Source organism: Squalius cephalus (assembly GCF_949319135.1).
Source record: "Squalius cephalus genome assembly, chromosome: 11".
Lineage (NCBI taxonomy): Eukaryota > Metazoa > Chordata > Actinopteri > Cypriniformes > Leuciscidae > Squalius > Squalius cephalus.
Genome location: NC_137132.1, coordinates 39,056,368 through 39,081,320, shown reverse-complemented (window position 1 = coordinate 39,081,320; position 24,953 = coordinate 39,056,368). Strand labels below are relative to the sequence as shown.

Here is a 24,953-nt window from a genome sequence, read left to right as displayed (position 1 = left end):
TGAGTAAAACACCGTGTGTAACTTCGGCCATTCTCAGTGGTGTGACTGGGACACTAACTCTGCTCGTCATCATAGAAACAGATAATCAGATTGTGATGTTTATTCCCGCTTAAGTAATATGTTGAATATGCGGCATAAAAAAAGACCTGCAACCGTCTCGCAAGTGTTGATAGGCTATTACTCGTGAGGTGTAACCAGCGCCGTGGGCGGGACATTGAGATTGAGCAAGTCTGCAGAGTGGTGATTACAGAGAGGCTGCGGAGCCAGCCAAAGTAGCGCATTTTTAAATAAAATGGACTTTAATCAAACCACGGATCCGTCACCCGTGATAAGTTTTGTGATCCGCCTCGCCACTATGTAGTAGCACTGATCACTTTGAGGGGGGGATAAATTTATCCCCACCGGGGATAAAAATAAGTAAGCAGAGGCAGGGATACATTGACCAGAAAGGGGGAAATCCCACGCATCCCCCCCGGCAAATCGCACCCTGGTGGTATGGTTAGGTATGTGCTATGTTCAGGGAAAAAAGGACTACTGACATATAATCAAACTACAAGCAACAGCACAAATAAATACAATAGAGCAAAGAGACAATTAAAATTGTGCTTTTCAGGTAGGTCTAACAGTAGTTTTCTGGTACATTAAAATTAATAAAGTAATCAAATGTAAAATAACATTGCATATAATATTCACTGTATAAATTAAATAAGATTAATCATTATCAAAGTTACAAAAGCTATTCAGTCAAGAGCAGTGAGTAATTTCCTTGTCTTTTGTTGTTTGACTAACATTAAAAACACAGACAGTAAGGAATATTAGGCTGCTGTCACTTTAAGACATAATGAACAGATCCAGTACACATTTACATTTATTCATTTTGCAGACACTTTTATTCAAACGACCCACAAATTAGGAATAAAGCAAGTGATTCATCGTGAAGATGCAAATAAACAGGAAATGCTCAAAATTCAAAGTTTCAGCAAACTTGTGCGTGTGAAGCAAAATGTTTTGCAATTTAAAATCAGCGTCTTTCCACTGCACAGTTAAACTAAGCACGCTAGATGGACTTGCGTCTGAGCTTCAAATGTCTGTGGTAAAACTTAAAGCTAGGATGTCTGTGCAAGTTATCTTTCACGTTTTCTTGCGCTTGAATGTTTCAAGTTTAAACAAATAGCAACATGTGCTGTTCAGGTCTTCCCGGTGCATGCGCGCTGTCAACACCCAGGTGATGACGGCGTAAATGACTGGTCATATTAGAACATACAGCACTCCTACTGAACACAGTCCACAGGGGAATCCAGAATGCATATCCATTGACTAACTTACAATAGTCTGTTTTACGCGTTATTTCCAACAAACCATATTATAGATGCACCGTCAGATTTAAGATGAACAGCTGTGCAAGTGCCTGCCGAATCGTGGGTGGAGAACGGTACGGTTTGATTTTTTACAGAGAATGGTTACTCCCCTAATAAACATATTTCACCATGTCAAGCTATTACCTCCAATCTGTCTAGACTGGAGGGGGCAACTGAGAGAGTGGGACACAACAGCATCCACCACTCTTCTGCAAAGTAATCCATACCTTGGCTTAATGAGAGCTTATTCTGATCTTGGTTCCAGCAAGGAAGCGTGCTGATGCTGCAACTTCACGTCCAGACTGACTGTGCTGGAGGGGGACTACCCGAGTGTTGGGCGATATGCTTCATAGTCAGATTGCCATATGATCAGCCTGTGAGATTGCGATACAACATATTATCACATGGGGGCGGGGCAATAGTTTACTTATTTGCTCATTTATTTAACAATTTATCTACTTATTTATTTACTTGTCTATCTATCAAACTTAATTCATTATCTACTTAATATACATTACTTTTTATCTCTGGAAATTACGCACAAAAAATTTGAATTGTTGTCCATAATTCTGCAAGCCTATTTGGCAATTTTTTGGTTTTAAACCAGATGCGAAAGGGGAGCCCCAGTACATAACTCAAGCAATCTGCAAACTTTGCAAGAGAGTTGTGTCTGTAAGAGAGTCTCAAACAACAAACCCGTTCCTACATTTGCGTACTCACCACCCCGCTGAGACTGCTAAACTAGCACCAAAACAAGCTGTGACGGTCGGCAAAGATCTAAGTCATCCATCCATCGTCAGAGCTTTTGCAAAAGGCACTAAGTACAAACAAAACAGTGAAGGTGGGCCCGGTGTATGGCAACTGTTTCTAAGTATATCACTTCCCTTCATACTGTTGAAAAGGAACGTTTTGAAGAGCTACTTCAGACATTTGACAAATAGTACTAGCTTCCGGGGCGCAAGTACTTCACAGAAATGGCTATCCCTGATCTGTACAATAAAACGAGGGAGATCATCGATAAAGATTTGAAAGTGGTTGACTTTGTCGCATAAATATGACACCCTACATGTCTGTGATAGTCCATTATATTTAAGAGCATTGGAAACTGGATGCAAAATGTCCCGAAACAACATTCATCCCGGTGAACCACATTGTCATTAAGTTGTTTAAAATAAAGCTGCAGCCTCTGATTCACAAAATACTTGAATCAAATGGTGAGATACGGTGCAGTTTGCCTTGCGGTGTCTGCTTATATGCTTCAAATTCATTTTTTTCAATAAGCTACAGAATACTTGGAAGACTGTCTATTGCAGTGAAAGCTTAATAAAGTTTTTTTTTTTATAAATAATAATTGTCATTTTTATTTTGGGGTTGTTTCTTCCCCCATGAAAAACAAACCATTCAACCCCTTAACTGGTGCCCCCTCAAAAATACTTAACCCCTGCCTGCATTAAATTTAATCAGATTCTAATTGTCTGAAGGAAGATGCAAATATTGAAGTATGGCCACTAGATGCAGCATCTTATTCCCTTCCCTTTTATTGTTGTAGGGCATTTTAATAGAGCCAACATGAGGAAAGTTCTTCCTAAATACAATCAGCACATTAATTAACTCTGATTAACTTTCCTGGTCCCACCATACAGATTGTGTAGTGATGTTTGTACAGTAGTAAGAGCAGCTTGACAACCTCTTTATTTCCTGTGAAGGCAAAAGAATGTTGGCGTTGACTCCAAACTTCTACCGCTACACCATATAGAGCATCCTGATTGGCTGCATCACCACTTTGTATAGCAGCTGCTGTGCCCTTGACCGTAAAGCACTACAGAGTGGTCAGAACTGCAGAGCTCAACAGCAGCAAACTCCCACCCTTACAGGACATTTACCATTCACGTTGTAAGGAAGCAAGCTTGGAGGATCATCAAGGACTGCATGGGTGGCTGCAGTCCTTGATAATCCTCTAAGCTTCCTTCTCACTACCTTTTTGTTCCACTGCCATCTGGCAGACATTTTAGAAGCATCCAGGATGATGCTGAAGACAGGGGGAGATAGATAGTCAAGTCAAGTCACTTTTATGTTCTATAGCGCTTTATACAATACAGATTGTTTCAAATCATCTTTACAGGGATCCAGCTAGCAAGCATCTCTTCAACTCTTGGCATCGCCCTGTAACCATCCTCATCCAACCCCACGATGTCTGAATAATTTGACTTTGCAGTCTTATATGCAGGCTTAATGCCAGACTCCCATCCTTTGAGAAGAGAGCCAGGCAGAAATGGAGCTTTCTCATCGTGAAATGCTCACAATGAGGACAGTCAGCCCTCTCGAAGACTGACTGAGCATGCTCTGCTCCCAAACACATTGCACAAATATCGTGAATGTCCCCCATAAAAAAGTGAGGGCAAGGTGATGCACAACTCCAAAAAAGCTTGCCAGCCATACTATCTATAACAGAGTGAGACAAACACTATGAAAAACAATCTTAAAAATAATTCACACAAATAAAAACAGATATGTGGCTTTCTCATATCAGAGAAGCTGATGACTTTTAATGCAGGCACTTTTTCTTGATGACATGCTACACTTCGTAATCTGACCTCCATCAGTCAATAGAATTGGCATGATTTCACATGTGCTTCAGACACTGGCACTGGAATTGTTCCCATAGCATCAACACCATGACGCAGCGTTGAGTTCCCTTGGAAGGGAACACCATTACACTTCTTTGTCCTCCTCCTCCTTCATCAACTCTAACAGCTGAGGACTTTGCCACATTCTTCATAAATAAAACAACAACCACCAACAGGCAATTATCCACACCAAAACCTGACAAACACATCTTAACAGCAAACACACACACACACATTCCAACCCTTCTCTCTGCTCTCAGAGGCAAGACGTTTCCAAACTCATTCTTTAGAGTCACCCTACCTGTCTGCTTGATCCTATCCCCACTCATCTATTTCAAGCCATTTCTTCAGTTATTCTTGCACTCACTCACATCATCAACACCTCTCTTATCACGGGTTCCTTTCTCACAGCATTTAAAGGAGCATTTCACCCGTGGGAACATTGATCTTTGTTGAAAGTGGGTCATATATGTAGTCGAAATGTATTAAAATTTTCTAATTTGTTGCCTTTTTGACCGAGTTATGACAGAAAGTAACTTTAGGGCGCATTTGTATGGAAAACCACAACTCCCACAATGCAACACATTTGCACAGCTCCACAAGCCACTCCCATTAATCCAGAACACCGCCTATGAGAAATCCGCCTATCAGAGAAAGCACTAGGCTAGCTACCGCTTGAGTTTGAAATTAATTTCACATAAAAAAAATTGTTGTTTGGCGAACTCATTATTGAATTATTCCTTGTTACTATTTATTTTGAAATGGTGAACTATTGCATGGTACCGGGATGTTCAGTCCCCCGACCGATGTTTAACCAATCACATTAGACACAATTACAAAAATGTTTATTGCCAGGTCATACAGAAGTTATTACACGACAATTAACACAAGGACAACTTCAGCCGAAGCTGTCAAAAGACAAGTACATGAAGAACATGGCTAACGTTACCACAAAACTGAGTAGCCTTATAACATTTTACCAATCGAACAGACGCGGCTACAACACTATTCTGCCACGCAATTTCGTCTAGCCTACATCTGACAATTTTGGGTTCAAACACGCCCTGCACACCACACATACTTAACAGTGTTAAATTTGAAAAATACCGTTCGATAGAACTGCTTTGTTACCACAGTTATCTGCGTGCTTCCTCGGCGATGAAGTTCCACATTTGCGGCTATAATCCAACACGAAAATGTTTGCAGCAAAGTCTTTCACAATATTTTCTTCAGAAACTCCAAATTTCTCCCACACACTGGACTTGATTTTTGATGACGTATTGTCGACAACTTTACAATCTCTACTAGCTATTCTTTTCTTCAACTCCTGAGCATCCATCTCAATGACTGCAAGCAGATCGCGCGCGCGGTTATGAGGAATTTTTAAAAGTGAAAGTAGCCTAGGTAACGTTATAGATTCCTGGGAGGGCATAGCGCGTGGGCACAAATAAACTGATGTGGATTTTAAATTATTTTATCAACTTAAAATACAGGCATGTATTTGTAGATGTGTTCCTAAAATTATGCATATATTTTTACGCCTGCATGTGATTGTTTTAAACCCGTGTTTAGACCCGTGTTTCTCCCGTGTCCGACCCGACCCGCACCCGTATCCGACACAGTTGGATATTTTTCACCTGTTTGAGCAAAATTTGCGGATCACCCGTCCCATGCAGGACTCTAAGCCCAGGCTCCTCGGTCGCGACAGGCAGGTCTCCTGCCTCGGCTGCAGCCGCAGCCTCCTGTTCCTCAACCTCAGCTGCTCTTCACTATATTGCGGCTCGTACAGATAGCCACGAACATCTGTTTCGAGCAACAGACTTTCAAAATCCTCTTCTTCCATATCATGTGTAGTTCCTTCAGCCATTCTCGTAAATTCCCATCTGACTCCATAAGCGTTTATAAGTTTAGTCCCACCCACTGATCTGTAATAGGCCTGTAGGGTGAGTGGGTCCCACCCCCTGGAATAATGAGGAGCTAGTGTTTGTAGTCTCATACACTATACAATGAAATGTGACTTCCTGCTTATTATGACGCAAAATGACGATTTTTACGTCATTATAAGCAGGAAGTGAAACACTTAAATTCTTATTTCTCCCATCTCAGGGAAAAATAAAGGAAAAATCCACGACCATTATAATATATGACTGGTTTTCTAACAATACAAAGCTTAATGCAAATGGGTGAAGTGTCCCTTTAAGCTGGTTTCAGATAACCTCACTGCTTGAGGAACCCCCCCAAAAAAACAAATCCAGCACTTTTAGAAAACTACAGACCGGTATCCGGTATTTATTGCTAAGACACTTCAACGAGTTGTGATCATGTAAAGTCTCTACCTTTTTCACACAGAACAACCTCCTGGATAACAACCAGTCTTGTTTCAAAAGAGCCAACTCAACTGAGACTGCCCTGCTCTCGGTCGTTGAAGCTCTGAGACTGGCAAGAGCAGCTTCCAAATAGTGTTGCACGGTGCACCGATACTTCAAAAGTATCGCGATTAAAAACGTCACGATTCCTAAATGTATTAGTTATCGATACCTTTAAGAATGGCCGCGTTCCAGATTTGTAAGGCCGGCGACACACTGGATGCGTGGCGTGAGCGTTTTTATTTCGGCTCCCATGTTAACAGGTAGAGCTAGCACCATAGACTGTAGGCTAACACACTGCCTGCGTGACACGCGCGCATGTTAGAAATAGAACCGACGCCTATTTTTCACGTGACACGCAAGCGTGTTGGAAGTGTTTCCAGGCAAAATAGAATAGGAAAAAATGTTTCTATGTCATTTTGACACGAATACATATTAATAAATGACATTTTGATGTTTGAAAGTCTCTAGGTTTTGACAAAAATGCAGATATAAATGTAATTTAAAAAAAAATTATCGATTTTCAAATACTGCACCTCTCAATACAGAACGAAATATTATGTAGCCTATTTTGCCGTCAACACTGCCGACGTTGTCTTTGCTGCTATTTATGTTTAACATGAAGTATAGGCCTTCCACAACTCTCTCCCCATATGTCAAATATATCACCAATGAGGCTTATCATATGTTACCAATATTAAACATTGTTTAATATAATCGCTGTTCATATTTTTATTCAAAGTTCAGAATCAAGATAAAGTTATTACCGGTAACTCTTATGTTACTTATGATAACTGAGACAATGCTGCTAAATTTATCATTTTTTTACCTTGAATGTCATTGCTCTAATTTATTTTTTATATTTTGATATTTCATATTTTGTTCAAATGTTTAATATATCTGCTGTTCATATGTTCATTTATTAGTGTGTTATATGATTAGAATGTTGTCCCGGTTTTAAAATAAAGCACAGCAATGATATTTGAGAGTGTTTCTCCCTTTTCAGGAAAATTATCGAAAAAGTATCGAAATGACAATTCTTGACTTGGTATCGGTATCGAAACAATAATTTTGGTATTGTGACAACACTACTTCCAAATCATCAGTACTCATCTTGCTGGATCTCTCTGCTGCTTTTGACAACTACCAGATCCTCCTGTCAACCCACATGACAAAGGGCTTCTCAGGAACCATACTCCAATGGTTCAAGTCTTACATCTCAGGTAGGTCCTTCAGGGTGTCTTGGAGGAGAGAGGTGTCTAAGTCGCAACATCTAGCTACTGGAGTGCCTCAGGGCTCAGTGCTTGGACCTCTTATCTACACATCCTCACTAGCATCTGTCATTCAGAAACATGGCTTTTCCTATTACTGTTATGCTGATGACACACAACTCTACCTCTCATTCCAGCCAGATGATCCGAATGAAGCTGCTCACATCGCAGCCTGGCTGACAGATATTTCTTTCTAAATGAAGGTCCACCACCTTCAACTCAACCTTGCAAAGATAGAACTGCTTGTGTTTTCAGCCAACCCAACACTTTGTCACAACTTCTCCATTGTGATTGATGATCAGTTAAACTTCAAAAACCACATTGTTGGAAATGCCCAGTCCTGCAGATTTTTCTTATTCCAAATACAGAAGATCAGGTCCTTCCTATCTGAGCATGATACACAACTTCTTGTCCAAGTTCTTGTTCTTATCCAGACTGGACTATTTTAATGCTCTCTTAGCAGGCCTACTGTTAAACCTCTGCAACTGATCCAGAATGCAGCAGCGAGAGTGGTCTTTCATGTGCCAGAAAAGAGCGCTCATCACACCTCTCTTCAACTATTTGCACTGGTTGCCTATTGCAGCTCGCATCAAATTCAAGACACTGATATTTGCCTACAGAACAACCACTGGCTCTGCACCCCTATACATAAACTCACTATTTCAGACTTACAGTATGTGCCCTCCAGAAGCTGCCGTTCTGCAAGTGACAAAATCCGGGCACAAAATCACTTTCACAGACCATTACCTTGACTGTTCTCTGCTTATGGAATGACTTGCTTAACTCACTTCACTTCTATTCTGTTTATTCTTACATATTATTGCCAGAGGTGGGAGCAAGTTACAAATGTTTAAGTCACAAGTCGCAGTACACACAAACCAAGCAAGTCAAGTCAAGTCAGTGGCTCACTTCAAGCAAGTCAAGTCGAATCCTGCTAAGGGTCAAGTGAAGTCAAGTTATAATACCAAACTGAATTAAAGAAGTAAAGTTTATATTGGCCTCAACCTTATTTTCCCCTTAGAAATGATTACCTTTTTTATCCATCTATATCGTAATATTAATAATAATCATTGAATTATTTTATAATAACAATTATACGAAAAATGTTGAAGATAAAACAGTTGTAGGTAAATTCACAAGTGTGATGCATTAATTATATTGGTTTTACAGTAAATGTCATATGTTTAACTTTGCTTATATATATTTTTTTATGGAATATCACCGGCAGAAATTAACTTTCCCATTAAGGGCCAATGTTTGACAGTCACGATACAGATAGAAGCACACAGGTAAAGAGTTCAAAACAGAGTTTTATTGAACAGAGGCACAGAGTGGAACAGCAGAGGAGACTGGTGAGTCTGTATTGGAGAATCAGAACTTGATGAGGAACTTAATCTTGATGTCTAGTTTGCAGGGGATGGAAGAGGATTCGGCAGGCTGATGGCAGGAGACAGATGACAGAAGACGGAAGACGGAATGATCGGAGACAAAGTTCAGGCGAGGAGTCTTCGAGGTAGGTAGGAATCGGTAATTATGCGAATAGAGTCTATATGTTCACGTAAGGACGAGACCAGACAGGGAAGTGAAGGAGAAGTATATCTTTATAGTGTGTGTTGATGATGAAGTGCAGGTTCGGTGAAATAGAATTCCGGGGAGAGTGAACGAGTGGGCGGAGCGTGCTGATCTGGTGGCTCCATGACATTGACCCCTTAAATTGATTTCCAAGGGCATTTCTTTTTCTATGTTCTTACTATTTTTTTCTAACCATGCATTTACACTGCAATTACAACAGCATAATTGTATGAGATTAATTATTTAAATATAATAATTTTAATATAGAATTAATTAGATGCTAAAAAATTATAAATTATTTTTAATTATGAAATTAAAACAGCCAGTAGGTGGCGGCAAATCACCGTCTTAATAAACGAGTCATAGAAGCATTCATTCAACTGATTCGTTCAAAACGGCAGATTCATTCTGGAACTAAGCAAATAGGTCACTGAATCACAAAGCCCCGGATTCGTTCAGAGACACGTAACTCCTAACTCTTTTTCTGTGACTTGTTTGGAATTATTGTCATTGGAGAAATAAAGCAAAAACAGAGAATAATGACAATATCATGTCTAAAATGTCAATTATCACAATATTGACTCTATGTTTACTGAACAGTTGTATAAAATCATTATCACATTTGCTATCGCTTCAATATTCTAGAAATATTGATTAATATCATATGTTGTAAACAATAACTCATACTAGGGCCATTTTTTCCACCATATCTTGAATTTTGGGTGCATTGTATTAATTCTACTGGCATTTTGCCCCCCAACCCCCTGATAACGTCTGACCCTGCTTTAAGAGAAGCATAAAACACAACAAAACATTAACAGTTTTGTATGTTATTTTTCGCCATTTGAAAGAGTGACATATTTGGCAGTAAAGCACTATGATTTGAAAGAAACTGTGGCAAATGTCTGCGAATTTATGCAACATACATAAATGCTACAAAACATATGCCATCATTAGGCTAATTATCATTTTAATCTATTGACAGCCTTAAGCTACATATGAAAACACAATTTTGTATAAAGAGGCATTGTCACGGTTTTGTTTTTGGGTTTGTTCACGTCATGTTTCCTTGTCTGTCATGTGATCCCTTGTAAGTCATGTGATCCTGCCATGTGTTCCCTTGTCTGATGTGTCATGTTGTCATTGGTTCATTGTTTCATTGTTCACAGGTGTCCCTTGTCTTGTCATTAGTCTTGTGTGTAGTTAAGCCCTTATGTTTGCCATGTGTCTTTGTCTAGTATTGTTCCCTGTAACCATTGTTTGTGAGTTCATGTTCATGTTCATGTTTTGAGTTGTCTTGTCATGCCATGCCATGTTTTTGTTTCATGTTTGGTTTTGTTTATAATAAACTGCACTTGGGTTCTCATTTACACTTGCCTCTAGTGGATCACTTTACAGGCATGCTGTTTTGACCACTATTCTCTCTAGATTTAACATTAGTCAAATTCTATAACAAACAGGTTAAAGATCCCATGACATGACATTTTTTTAACATTAATATGAATTCCCTTAGCCTGCCTATGGTCCCCCAGTGGCTAGATATTTTGATAGGTGTAAACCAAGCCATGGGTATTTTTGAGAAAATAAAAGCTCAGACGGGCGAATCTAGAATCTTCCCTTTATGTCGTCATAAGGGGAAAGGTCACCTCCCCTTTCTCTTCTTTGATGCAAAGAGAATTTGGCCACCCATGAGAAAATGAGCGGCGCAAACGCGATATTGGTTTTTCCTCAAGAGACATCATGGCTTGCAAACGAGTGAATCATGGCAGTTGCTCAGTGTTTGGATGTACAAATGAACACAAAAGTATTTTTTTAGTTCCTTCATCCGAGCCTCTGAAGAACCAGTGGGTTACGTGAATTTCTGATGTGTAATTGTTCAAGTTCAGACAGATAATCTTTCTCTCAAAATCGTTCAATACTGTTTATGCATCAGTAAATCAAGCCAGTGACTAAACGATCAACTTCACATCGTTTCTCTTGGTAGGATGAAAATAATCTTATTTAAACTGTGATTAAAATATATACAGAAAGCCATCAAAGAACAATCCCTTTCCAATCGCCCAAACTGTCAATCACACAGCGCGAGTTTATCTGGACACTTGCCAAAACTCGTTCTGAAATCAATGACGCTGTTACACTGCACAACGAAGCTCTTACTGTACTTACCTCATGTTTGCATTGGTGAAATCATTAGTGAGAGTGCAGAAACTGCGTTGCAATGATAAGTTTTATTATATTTATAAGTGAAAGATTGACTGTACCGAGTCTTTCCGGAAAAAACCGAGCGGCTGGGGGCGGGCCGTGTGGGCGGTGTGCTATAGCTGTGCTAACTGATCTAACAACAACACAGAGAGACATTTGAAGTAGTTTACTCACCGTGACTGCTCGATCCTTAAGCATTAGACGATCTGCAAATAAGTCGATCTGGGCTTTGTTTATAAAACAATCATCGTCGAAATGCAGGGAACAAAGAGTCGTGCACAACCTCCGTTGATGCTTCGAAAAAAACAAACTCCATCCACTATTCCCTTAACGCTGGGTTCTTTGGGAATCTGTGCAGGGTTGTCTTGCCCTGCCAACCAAAAACCCACTTCTTTGGTGACATTGACTTCCCTAAAAGCCGAGCATAGCGCTTTGAGGTAACGTACTGCTTTCGCTCTCTTCTCTCTCTGGTCTGCGAGTGCGCGCGCGGCCGCGGAGAAGTGCCCTTAGGACCCATATAAGGAAATTCCGCTCTATCTTACGTAAGACAGAGCCATACTCGAAAAAAACTTTCCGAAACTTGTGACAAACCGGAAGGAGTATTTTTGGAACAAAAATACTCCTTCAAACGTACAACTTAACTTTTGAAACTTTGTCCATGTTTAGCATGGGAATCCAACTCTTTAACAGTGTAAAAAACTCAGTATGCATGAAACAGCAATTCACCCCCCCTTTAATTTAGTCAAGCAAGTCTCAAGTCCTTAAATTTGCGACTCGAGTCAAGCCATGTGACTCGAGTCCCCATCTCTGATTATTGCCCTATTGTTGGTTTGATTGCTTCTATTGTTCTCCTCAATTTGTAAGCAGCTTTAGATAAAAGTGTCTGCTAAATGATTAAATGTTAAATGGTACTAGAGCCACTTAATATCTACATTGCCTTTGTTACAAGGTTCAAGTTTGGGGGAAGGACAGGGTTGGTGAATCAATGTAATAGACTTTTATTCAAAACTCAAAAATGTGCTCTGCACAATTAAATAACTCCAATAATTCAGAAGATCGGGGTTTAGAATGGTCACGCTCAGTCTTTCCAGGTCTGGCCACAGCTTTTTATCCAGTCTCTCCAGACCAGTAACTATATTTGTGGTCCAGGGTCACATATATTGTTTTATGATTTCAAGAGCACTTTTCCAAATTTACATTAACATAACTTTAACATTACATTTGTTATAATTGTGTGCTGGACTTGATACTTATTAAAAAATGTGTATTTTATAGGAATTGTGATATAACTGAAGTTGTTTTGTTTCTATAATTTGTGTTTTTAGCTGAGGCCATTGAAAAGGTCTGAAGCCTCTCTGAAATGGAGTCAATTTAAAAAATAATATACAGTCACTTTATTTTCATGTCTTAACGATTTGTTTTTATTTGCATGTCTAGGTTCTGAAAATGAGTTATAACAGAGTTGAGAAGCTTGACAAGAACACATTTAGAGGCCTGAACAATCTTTTACGTCTTCATATGGACCATAATCACATTAACTTCATACACCCAGAAAGTTTTTATGGATTGAAAATGCTGCAGTTGATCAACCTTGAGGGAAACCAACTCCAACAGCTTCATCCAGATACATTTATATCACTGCAGTTCAGCCAGATTTTGAAATGGTCATCTCTCAAGACCATTTACTTGTCAGACAATGCTTTAACCACATTGCCTGCAACTATATTTGCTGGCTGCTACAATATTGAGAATCTCTTCCTTAGTGGAAACCCCTGGTCATGTGATTGTCGGATGGGTTGGCTTGTCCATTGGATAGAGAAACACCCAGGTGAGATTGGTCTATATTGAACTTTTTTAAAGTGCCCCATTATGTTTTTTTTCCGAATATTCCCTTGCATGCAGTGTGTAATATAGCTGTATGTGAATGTAAACGTTCTGCAAAGTTGTAAAGTCGAAATTGCATGAAAAATATCCGCCCGCAAACAACCTGACCAGCCCTCAAACGTCATTTTACTGATGACTGCTTCTCAAATCTCTGAGTTGCCCTTGAAAGATGCCCTTTTTTTTGGACCAGCTTGCTCCTCAGAATCACAACCTGTAAGTATGAATAATTATTGATGTATATAGATTTTCTACCGGGTGTTCAAAATACATAGATATGTGTTTTATATTGTATAAGTTTCCAGCTAATTCACATTATTACTGTCTAACTGAAATACTTCTGCTAATCAGTTGTGGGCCACTATTACCAACTGAGTCTATTAATGCAGATTGTCTGTTGTTCTTACTACTTTGAGTAAAGATAAAGGAGCAAGATTTGTTTTACAAACGTTTGTTTCATTAGTCATTCACATTAGTGCTGGGCTAACGAATGCACTGTTATTGATACAGTTCACTGCAAAAAATTAGAAATATAAACATTGTTTTTTTAATGGACATACTCCTGTTAATGCTGATGGTGAGGAATTACAGTTGAAACATCTCATAATGTACCTCAAAATGAATAGCGCATCACTGAGAAACGTCCTGCTTGAGTTGTCCTTGCGATGGAGGATCAGGTTGAATAACTAGTTCTTCCAATGTTTCATCGTCGGACTCGTGCTTGGATTAATATGTTAAAATCAACGTCATCGTTACAGTGTGTACAGTGTGTACAATCGCTGAGCTTTAGGACGCCTCCAGATGGAGCTGAAGTACAGTTATGGTAATGGCCGTTTAGCTTCCGAAACATGAGCTGTACGCGGTAGACTGATGACAACAGACTGGGCCATTTGACCAATCAGCAGCTGATTCATCCATCTAGTCGTTTGAGAATCATTGAAAAATGTGGTGAAGTGCAATGTATTTTATGATAAAATAAAAAAAAACTGTTTGTTTGTAAACCTGTTGTAGGAGACCCCCGAAACAAGTTAGGAGCCTTTAAAATTGCATAATAGGGGCACTTTAAAAAGCAGGACAAACATAAGTGTAAAAAAATCAGGAACTGGACTTTTTCCAATAAATGGCATTATATATATATATATATATATATATATATATATATATATATATATATGCATATAGTTATACTGATAATTAATTTTACTTTTGCAGGTGTTCTAAAATGCAAAAGAGACAGGAAGTTTATAAAAGAACAGTGTCCCGTCTGTGAATTCCCAATTTCCTCCAGAGGAAGCAGCATTGTGCATTTGCAAAGTGATAGCTACACATGCACCAGACCATGGATTCATCCTCACTTAAAACAGAGGAATTTTACCTTGGGTGATGGTGACTATACCTTAGTCTCTCCTAAGGATTTTGTTGCACCCATTGGGATGTTGGAAATGAACATCACAGATCAATTCCACAATGATGCTAGGATAGCATGTGTTGTGCAGAGACCTACAGGAATGGAAAACTTGACTGCAACCTTTCGACAGAATGGCAAAGATTTAACTGCCCTGAGTGCAATTGTTTCTACATCGCTGATCTGCAACATTGACTATGACAATATACGCCAGATTTGGAACATTTTGGCTACCTATAGCGACTCCCCGATGAGACTTGAGCGAGGATTATTACTTTCTTTTAAACCAGATACAGTTTACACATACAAACAAGTACAACCCACTGCAGATGATATTTTTACAGAAGTTGAAGCAAAAATCAAAGCCAATCCTGAATGGTTAATGCAAGGCACAGTCCTGCTACAGCTGGACCGTGTTAAAACAACATTCCCAACCCTTACTATGAAGTATTTATCCAATGTTCAAGTAGATGTTGACAGCAGCAAGGATAGTAGAGTCCAGTCTAGCTGGGCAATGATAAGAAGGGACAACCAGACCAGAACTGAACACATAGTCCTTGCTGGTGGTGTGACTGAATTGAATTGCCAGACTGTTGGGGATCCTAAACCCATTGTTGAATGGATTCTTCCAGATGGAAGTAAATTACGTGCACCATACAACAGTGAGGATCAAAGGCTCGTAGTAACTTATGAAGGAAGGCTTACTTTAAAATCGGTTGAAATCTCAGATACAGGTGTCTATCAGTGCATTACAACTAACTACCAGGAAGCAGATGTTCTTGCCTTCAGGGTAACTGTGCTGCCCCTGGATCCTGAAGAAGAAGAGATTAATGGTATCAGAGTCTCACATACCCTTGGTCAGAACCTACTTCTTGATTGTACATCAGCCAGTAATCCACAGGCTTCCATTCAGTGGATACTTCCTGACCACACAATTTTAGACAAATCCTATGGCAACAAAGAGCTCCACAAAAATGGAACTTTGGTAATACATGGACTGACATCCAGAGACACAGGGTTTTACAGATGTTTAGCTGGAAATTTTCTAGGGGTAGATATGACAGTTTCTCAAGTAACTATTCTTGATGATGTGTCAAATAGCACAAGGCCAACTTATGTAAAGGAATCTGTTGATCATGTTGTACAAATTGATGATAGCCAGAAACTTGGAAGTATGTATCTCTCACAAAGGGTTGGTGAGGAGTCAAGGAGAATTACCTCAGGGAGACCATACACTTGGCTAAGGTCCAGATTTAATAAGATTCCCACTGTTAGAATAGGGAAAGGAGGGAACTCTAGAAGATTTTTTAATAAAAAGTACAAGAAAGAAGGTGCCACTTTCATTGATAATTCTCAAATTAAAGGAGGAATTATAAAGACAGCCAGTTTAGATGTGTCTAAAACACTTAAAGAATCCTCTGATGACATTGACACAACCTCAGGGGATGGTATATCTGAAGATGAATTTATTGTAATGACAACTACTCAAACACTTGAGCATAAACCAGTTAGCACCATTACAACCACAGATATTAAAATCACAGAAACTTACAAAACTGTCAACAGTACTTTCATTGAAGTAATATCTAATAAAACTAGAAACATCTTAAGAGCAAAAGAAAAAACGAATTTGGTCACAGCAACATCACACACTCAGACTCAGACACCTGCCACCCTGATTACAGCAAGTTACACTTTGAGTAATTATGGGACTCAAAAAGATGAGACAACCCTGAATACAACCAAGTCAGATTATATGTTAAGTAATATTGATGGTAAAACCCTCATATATGAGAGAGCAACAAATAGACCCTTAGGGAAACTCATTACTCTCAAACCTTTTCTGACAGAAGTTACAGAGCTTCTGTTCTCTGGGGACTCAGAAGATGTTACTACCAGAGCTACACCACTTTACAACTTCCAGGGCCCAAATGTCACCTATTTTGAACCAAAGAGTCATGCCATATTAACAGCAGTCACCACAACCGAAGAAGACAGAGAAAAGATCACATTTCAGACCACTCAAAGAATCAAGTCAGAGCTCCTTCCTGGGTCCACCATCATTTCCAAACACCAGATCCAAATTGTTCCATCCAAAAAGATGCAATCAGGAAAGAGACGTAAATTTCATGGAAGACGTAGGATCATTCGGCCCAGCAAAATTACAGACATACAATATTTACTTGATAAATTTAAACATCTTTCTATAAACAAGGAATACAATCTCACATTTTCACACGCTGTGGACAAAATCACAAATTGTGGCTATGGGAAAAGAGTTACATCTGGAGTGTCAACAGATAAATGCAAAACATCCGTGGATCAAAGCCTTGTCAACCCTACATCTAGGCATCACATGCCAACTTCCTCTTTGAGAGTGACAGAAAAACCTGCCATGGCAACTGATTTGTCAGTCTCTGGAAAGACTTTCACTGTTACTGATTCACAAATGCACACCATTTCTGAAGAATCCAGTGATTATAAAAGTTATTTCAATTCAATAGAGAAAGAACTAATTTTCACAACTACAACCACATCCCCATCCGTGATGTCTTCTAAAATTACACATGGGAAGATTCCATGGCATAGACCATTTGGACACAAGGGGGAACTAAAAGAAACCCTCAGCAAGCATCAAAACCCATTTACGTTGTCCACTAATGTGGAGCAGATGACCTCAGCATCCAAAGCAGAACCTTACAAGGCAATAACTGCAGCACCTACTACAGAAGTGCATCCTACACATATTATAGCCTCTCCTCCAGCGACAAGACACAATATCAATACTCCAGAGACATCATTTGATGACTCATCAGGTTCTTCCTCTTTTACAGAAACACATTTCCCTGACAATATCGTAACACCATCTACAACACCTGAGTTTTTCAGTTTTCCAGCCTTCCATGACCTGTCCACAACCACAGAGTCAATATGGGTTTCTCACACTCTAGCAGTCCCACCAACAATGAGGACTGCACTAAAGCAAAACACTGGTCAGAATAACTTCTCAGGTTCTCAAACTGGATTGTGGGGAAACCAAAAGCCTGGTTATCACAGACGAGGCTCCAGAAGGAGAAAGCCCATAAAAAAAGAAACCACAAAACCCCCAATTATCAAAGTGACTAAAACCGCTGACAAATTGGCCACAACCAGAGTAAACACAAATATGAGGAATGCCTCAGAAAGAGGTTGGAGATATACCACACAGAGCCCCATGATCAGAGTTCAGTCAACCATACATGAACAGAAATACAAGGATTGTTTAGAGTGTCCTCAGCCAAATGCCTCTGGTATTCCTCTGAGCAGAACAGTTACTTCAGACACAATGACTGATTCAACAGCCAACATGTTCACTCCATTTCCATACAGCAGTAGTACTGAAAATGCACATGATAACACAAGGTATGACACCTCATCTATTAGGGATATTACCTCCAAGCCAAGGATTAATGGTGGAAATGCTGCCAGTTTTACTGTTCTGTCCAACTCTGATGCGTTTCTCCCCTGCAAGGCCACTGGCAACCCTGAGCCCATCATCAGCTGGAACCGATTCTTATCTACCACAGGTACAAAATTAAAACCACAAAGCCTACCCTGACAGAGGATTTTTTTTTAAAGGATTCTATTGTTATACCATGAACATTTTCATATTTATTTTATTTTACATTTTGGTATGTCACAACATAAAATAAAATAAGGCTTTTTATGTTTGGTGATCATTTTTTGTCTCCTTTATATCATCAGGTAATATGTTGACCATCAAGGGGAAAATGGGTAAATTTGAAGTTTTGAAGAATGGAACATTGCTCATCCAAAGAACAAACATTAAAGACCATGGACAGTACATATGTTTTGCCCAGAACGAGTATGGTTCTGACAAGCTTGTAGTTACATTGTCAGTTGTGGCCTATCCCACCCGGATATTGGAGAAAAAGATGAGAGAAATCAAGATTCTTGCTGGGAAAACTGTACACATGGATTGCAGGACAGAAGGCAGACCAGTGCCCACTGTGTCATGGATTCTACCTAACCACACTGAAGTTAAAGGTCTGAACACTGAGCATGACAGAATAACAGTAACCACAATGGGGACACTAACCATTCAAAAGGTGTCGGTTTTAGATCGTGGACATTATAAGTGTATTGCAAGTAATCCAGCTGGTACTGCCACTGCCACTGTGCATCTACAGGTGGTAGCAGCACCGCCAGTAATACTGGAAGAGAAGCGACAGCTGGTGAAAGCTGATACTGGGCAGAATCTCCTTATTCCATGTACCACTTATGGTGACCCGCAACCCACAACACACTGGGTCTTACATGATGGCAGGATAGTATGGCCTCTAACTTACTCACTCAGCAAAGTTTCAGTTTTTGTTAATGGAACACTTTACCTCAGGAACGTAGAAATAACTGAAAGTGGAAAATATGAGTGTATTGCAACAAGCTCTACAGGATCAGAACGGCGTGTTGTCACACTTTCTGTGAAGACAACAGAAACTGCCCCTCAGATCATTGAGACATCACAAATGCGAAATGATGTGATATATGGTGATCTTCTTCATCTGAACTGCTCTGCGGTTGGGAACCCAAAACCTCAAATTATTTGGAGGCTTCCTTCCAAGGCTCTTGTGGATCAATCGCACAGGTAGACTATAACAGACTTTATCATTAAAAACAATTGTTTGAATGCAAAAACAAAGCTGAAGTTTGTAATGTTGTAATTGCAAAATACTCTTTACTATCTCTGAATGGCTAAGTTTATATGCAAACAAATAATCCGTTAGTAATGGGATTGACGGCTCAATCGGACTGAAAAGCCTACATGTAGACACCTTAATCAATTCGAGCTTGATCCAAATGAAATTTCGATCGGATTGGAAGGGGTGGTTTATTCCTTTTCTAATCCGATCGAAGGGACATGTAAACACTTGATCGAATTGAAAACCGAAACTGGAAAGGACTGCACTTGTGCAATGACGTAGAAATGGCTTAATGACGTATGACACTCGGAACGCGCTGCAGTCGTTGTTAAATAAAATGTCATAAAAATGACTGTCGTGTTATTCTAAAATTCTCCTACCACTCATCATCTGTGAAGTGGAGCAGAACTATGTCCCATCAGTCCTCACTTCATACTGTCACCGTTGTTTAGTTTTGTTTTTATGAACTTTCAGTTTTCTTTTATTTGTTGAGATTCCCACCACTCATTTGTCTCCTTGGTTACCGTTATCATTTGTTCATATGTGTATGTGATTAATTATCCTGGTTTGTGTTCCCTAAGTTGTTCCTTCACCTGCACTTGATGGTTTTGCCTTCTCTGAGTTTTTTTTTTTTTTTTTTTTTTTTTTTAAAGAACTTTTTGTTTGTAGAAACCTGTTTGAACCTTTTTCATCATCTTCATCTGAACCTGATCGTGACACATAGTCTCACCCACAGACACTTTATTTTGGCCGCAGAAAGGGGTGTTTTTATTGATTGATAAATATAAGCAGCACAGCACAATGGTTCATGTGCTTGTCGTCTCCTAATCAGGACCCAAAATAGATCAATATTAAGTGTGCTTTTTAAAACAAGGAAAAGAGGCAATGTAGGAGAATAGTATGTGCAAACAGCGGGAAACTCTGTATATTTGTGCAGTGTGCGCATGTCAAAAAAAATGAATCGATCAGAATGATTTAATTCCGATTGAAAAAAAGTTGTGCATGTAAACATAGCCACTGGAAGAGATTCCCCACAACTTTTGAGTTTGACTTATTTGTGAGTACTGGACAATGATTTTTTTTTTAATGCAATGACTATTATTAATTTTATTTTATGTTTTGCATAACTAATTTAACCCTGGAATTAACGATTAGATTGCATCTCAATTATGATAAAATAATGAAATATGAGTATATAAATGCATATCCTATATCAACAATTCTGTAAATGTTCTCAAACCAAATTCATGATGTAAACATGCATTTAAAAATATCACATTCTCATTTCAGAATGGGCAGTCGTATCAAAGTCCTGGAAAATGGTACCCTCATCATTGAATCAGTCAATGAAAAAGATGCTGGGGACTTCCTTTGTGTTGCACGCAACAAAGTTGGGGATGATGCACAGCTAATGGGGGTGTCAGTTTCTATGAAGCCAGCTCGGATTGATCCAAACATCTTTAGTAGGAAGCAAGTGCTTTATGGCAATGACCTAAAAGTGGACTGTATGGCTGCTGGTGTCCCCATGCCAGAGATATCTTGGGGACTTCCTGATGGTACCTTGGTGAATAGTGCCCTGCAAGCAGATGGAACAGAAGGGGATCAGTTTAAACGCTACATCTTGTTTAATAATGGAACACTGTACCTGAATAAAGTGGGTACTGATGAGGAAGGTGACTATACCTGTTATGCTGAAAACAAACTGGGTAAGGACAAAATGCATGTTCACATAAGTGTGGTAACTGCAGTGCCTCGCATTGAACACCCTAAGCTCTCCTATGCCAAAGTGAAGCCAGGTGGAAACGTTCTGTTTGACTGTAAGGCTATAGGTGAGCCCAAGCCAAAGGTCCTTTGGATGCTGCCTTCCAAAGACATGATTGCTGCATCAAATGAGCGTTACTTAGTGCATGCTAATGGGTCCCTTGATATACGAAATGTTAAATTAGTTGATTCTGGGGAGTATATCTGCATGGCTCGGAATGCTGCAGGTGAGGAGAATAAAGTATACAAGCTGGATATTGATGGTAACCCACCCATCATCAATGGCTTCAAACAAAATAGAACTGTGATGAAAGATACAGCGATCAAACATACTAGAAAGATAATAGACTGCAAGGCTGAAGGGAATCCAGCACCAAAGATCACATGGATCATGCCTGACAATATATTTCTTACTGCTCCATATTATGGGAGCAGGATTAATGTCCATCACAATGGTACACTAGAGATCCGTAATGTTCGGCCGTCGGATACAGCAGAATTTATTTGTATGGCTCAGAATAATGGAGGTGAAGCAGTCATGGTGGTTCAACTGGAAGTGACCGACAAGCTCAGGAGGCCCATTTTTAAGAACCCATTTAATGAGAGAGTGGTGACTCGGGTAGGGAGAACTGCAATGCTAAACTGTTCTGCTGATGGGCAACCCACACCTGAGATCATATGGACACTACCCAATAGAACTCGGTTCAGTGGAGGACCTGGGTTTGAGGGCTCACGGTATCATCTGGGTAAGGATGGCACGTTTGTTATTTATAACTCCAGCATAGAGGACACAGGTAAATACCGTTGTGCTGCAAAAAACAAAATGGGCTATATTGAGAAGCTGGTTGTTTTTGAGGTGATTCAGCAGCCTTATATCCTAACACGGCCAAAGGGGGTTATTCAAGGTATTTCTGGAGAGACCCTCTTCCTACATTGCCTGACAGATGAAATCCGGCCTAGTGTTTCTTGGACCACACCAGGAGGTTTTGTTCTTGCACGTCCACAGGTGAGTGGACGCTACCATTTAATGGACAATGGGACACTTGTTGTACATGATACAACCATGAATGATCGCGGGAATTATGTGTGCCGAGCAAAGAATGATGCTGGTGAGGCAGTTCTTGCTGTGCCTGTCATAATTATTGCATATCAACCCCGAATCACTAATGGACCACCACCAACTATGAGAGGAGTGGCTGGAGTTCCTGTTCATCTTAAATGCATTGCTAATGGAATACCTACACCAGAGATAACCTGGGAGCTGCCAGATGGGTCTGTTCTTTCTACGACTGGAAAGGAGCGACCTGTAGGCGGTGAGCTTCTCCATGCACAAGGGACACTTATAATTCGAAATCCCACAAGAGCACATTCTGGTAATTACAAGTGTATAGCCTTTAATTACCTGGGCAGACACACCAGAACAACATACATAACAATAAGATAAGTAGAGGGTCATGACTTCATGACTTTACCACTGTGACTATTCAAAAGGAATAGCCGTGTGAATGGGTTGTGTGAAGGTTGACAAAACATGGGTAATTATGCTGTATGGGAGGAAAACAAAGAACTCTGACGATTCCATTATATATATATATATATATATATATATATATATATATATATATATATACACACATTACATCCATATTGAATTATTAAAATGTAATTGTATGTCATGAACATGTAGAAGAATATATCAGAGTGAATGTTATCAAATTATTATGTTTTGCCTAATTGACATGTTTTTTTAACTAACTAAAACTAAAATAAAATAAAAGTGTATAAAAGTAATAAGTAAATGACTACGCTTTTTATTGAAAGTTCTATGCCATTTAGTACAATTGTATTGGGACGTTTATTCATGTGCCAATAAGTGTAACAATATAATAATGTTGTTCTTTTTCTATGTAGTTTTAGTGTTATTGTTGGCAAGATTATTAAGCATGCCTTACTGTGGATGTGGAACATATTTGTGAAAACACAAGCTTCTGTTCACAGCTTTGAGGTTTATTTACAATGGGACCTCAACATGCAATGATCCTATTACCCTTTTGAGAAGAGTCCTGGGGTCAAACAGCCAGGCTTGTCACAGAAAAATGTGTATGATGGCCCTCTTGGGTTAGCTTGAACTGCTTTCCTTTTGACTAATATTATTTCTTCATTTCTGTAGATTAATTTGTTCTGCCAAGTAGTGTTGAGTTGAAACTTAATGACTGAGTTTTCCTCTCTTGCTTTTAAGTTTAGAAACATTTATAAAGTTTGTGTTCTCACCAAAAGGTTCAGTTATGTAAAACAGATGGATGCGTGCATACACATACACATACGCATATTCACACACACACACACACACACACACACACACACACACACACACACACACACAGACAGAAGGAGAATGATTCCAAGAGCAGGAATGAAGCCCAAACTCTGGTGTAAACTAAAGGCTCTCCAGGTTTTCCTCTCCCCGAGAAAACATTCCATGGCTTCCCACTTTTCAACCTTTGCTTAGATCAACACATTTCACCACCACCCCTGGAATTTCACGATAGGATTTTAAAATCCACACCTCTGTTCTTCAGGCACAAGGGATGGATTCATCTTTAACTCAGTACCTAATTCTTCCTACTTCATGAAGTCTAAGGTCTTATATACATGTTAGAGTTGACTTAATAAGGATACACAAGGGAATAAGCTTTAAATTATAATTTTGTTCATGTAATTAAGTAAGTTAAATCTTAGACGAGTCAGGTCACTTTTTTTTGACTATGGACTAACATCCATTTTGAATGAATTGTTTTCAGGCGTGTAGATAGATTTTCATGTCAAGCCACCAACACAATTACTGTTCCTTCATTAATGAATAACTACTCAGGAACAAATGAGTAACACACTGTTAACATTCTAGTAACTGCTATTAACTAACATTAACTCTGATTAATGAATTAGTAAGTAATAGTGCTCAGTTGAATGAGATATTATCAGCAACTATTTTTTTTTCTCATCTCCTAGAGGATTACTAAGAACTACTATATAGAGGTTCATAATTAATGTGAATAATGCATAATGTAGCCTATAATTAATTCTAAAGTGAAGATAATGGTAACTCTATTATTACATGGCTCTGTGGAATACTTGATTCTGATTGGTCAATCGCACCCTCCAGCGGGATAACAGCCTGTAAAAACTGATAACACCGGCTCATCCGAGTTACTGAAGTCAGCAGCGCTGGACGCTTGCTAGGAATGGTTTTTCTTCGTGGAAGTTTTGTGTTTGGTGAGCTAATAAAATATTAAACCTCAAATCAATATTTTGTGTACAAAATATTTAATTATGTCATCCAGGTATCGCTGACTCGCTCTCTTGTTTCATAAAAATGCATCTGCTGCCATTTTGCAACAATTGTTTTGTGCACTGTAATGGATTATAAGATAACAAACAGGTAAGATTTTAAAACAGTTTAATCTCAGATCAATATCTCTTATCCCCATATTTATTTATGAGGCGAAATGCTGTTATAAATGGTATGACTGTATACCGTATCCCTTAAATGTCCGTCTAGTTTGAATTTGCCACTTGCTAGCAACTGCTCTCTCCGCGGAAGCTTTGTGTTTAATGACCTAATAAAATACTTCGACTCGAGTCCATATTTCATGCCTAATTATTTACATATGTGGGAAGTAGCTGTGTAATAAGCAGAATAATGTACATCCAGGCGGTTGTTCTCTCAGAATAAAAACCCCTTCAGGTGTGTGTGTGTGTGTGTGTGTGTGTGTGTGTGTGTGTGTGTGTGTGTGTTATCTCAGAATAAAC

General features: G+C 39.2%; 1 protein-coding gene across 1 annotated transcript in view; it reads left to right on the top strand.

The window, feature by feature from the left end:
• Positions 1-22,738, top strand: part of igsf10 (immunoglobulin superfamily, member 10) — a 62,271-nt gene extending 39,533 nt beyond the window's left edge. Inside the window, exons 4-7 of the mRNA XM_079885710.1 lie at positions 12,834-13,224; positions 14,490-18,248; positions 18,427-19,327; positions 20,673-22,738. Of these exons, the coding sequence (XP_079741836.1) occupies positions 12,834-13,224; positions 14,490-18,248; positions 18,427-19,327; positions 20,673-22,587 (6,966 nt within the window). The 3' untranslated portion in view covers positions 22,588-22,738. The remainder of the gene's footprint in view (positions 1-12,833; positions 13,225-14,489; positions 18,249-18,426; positions 19,328-20,672) is intronic.
• Positions 22,739-24,953: the final 2,215 nt, after the last annotated feature.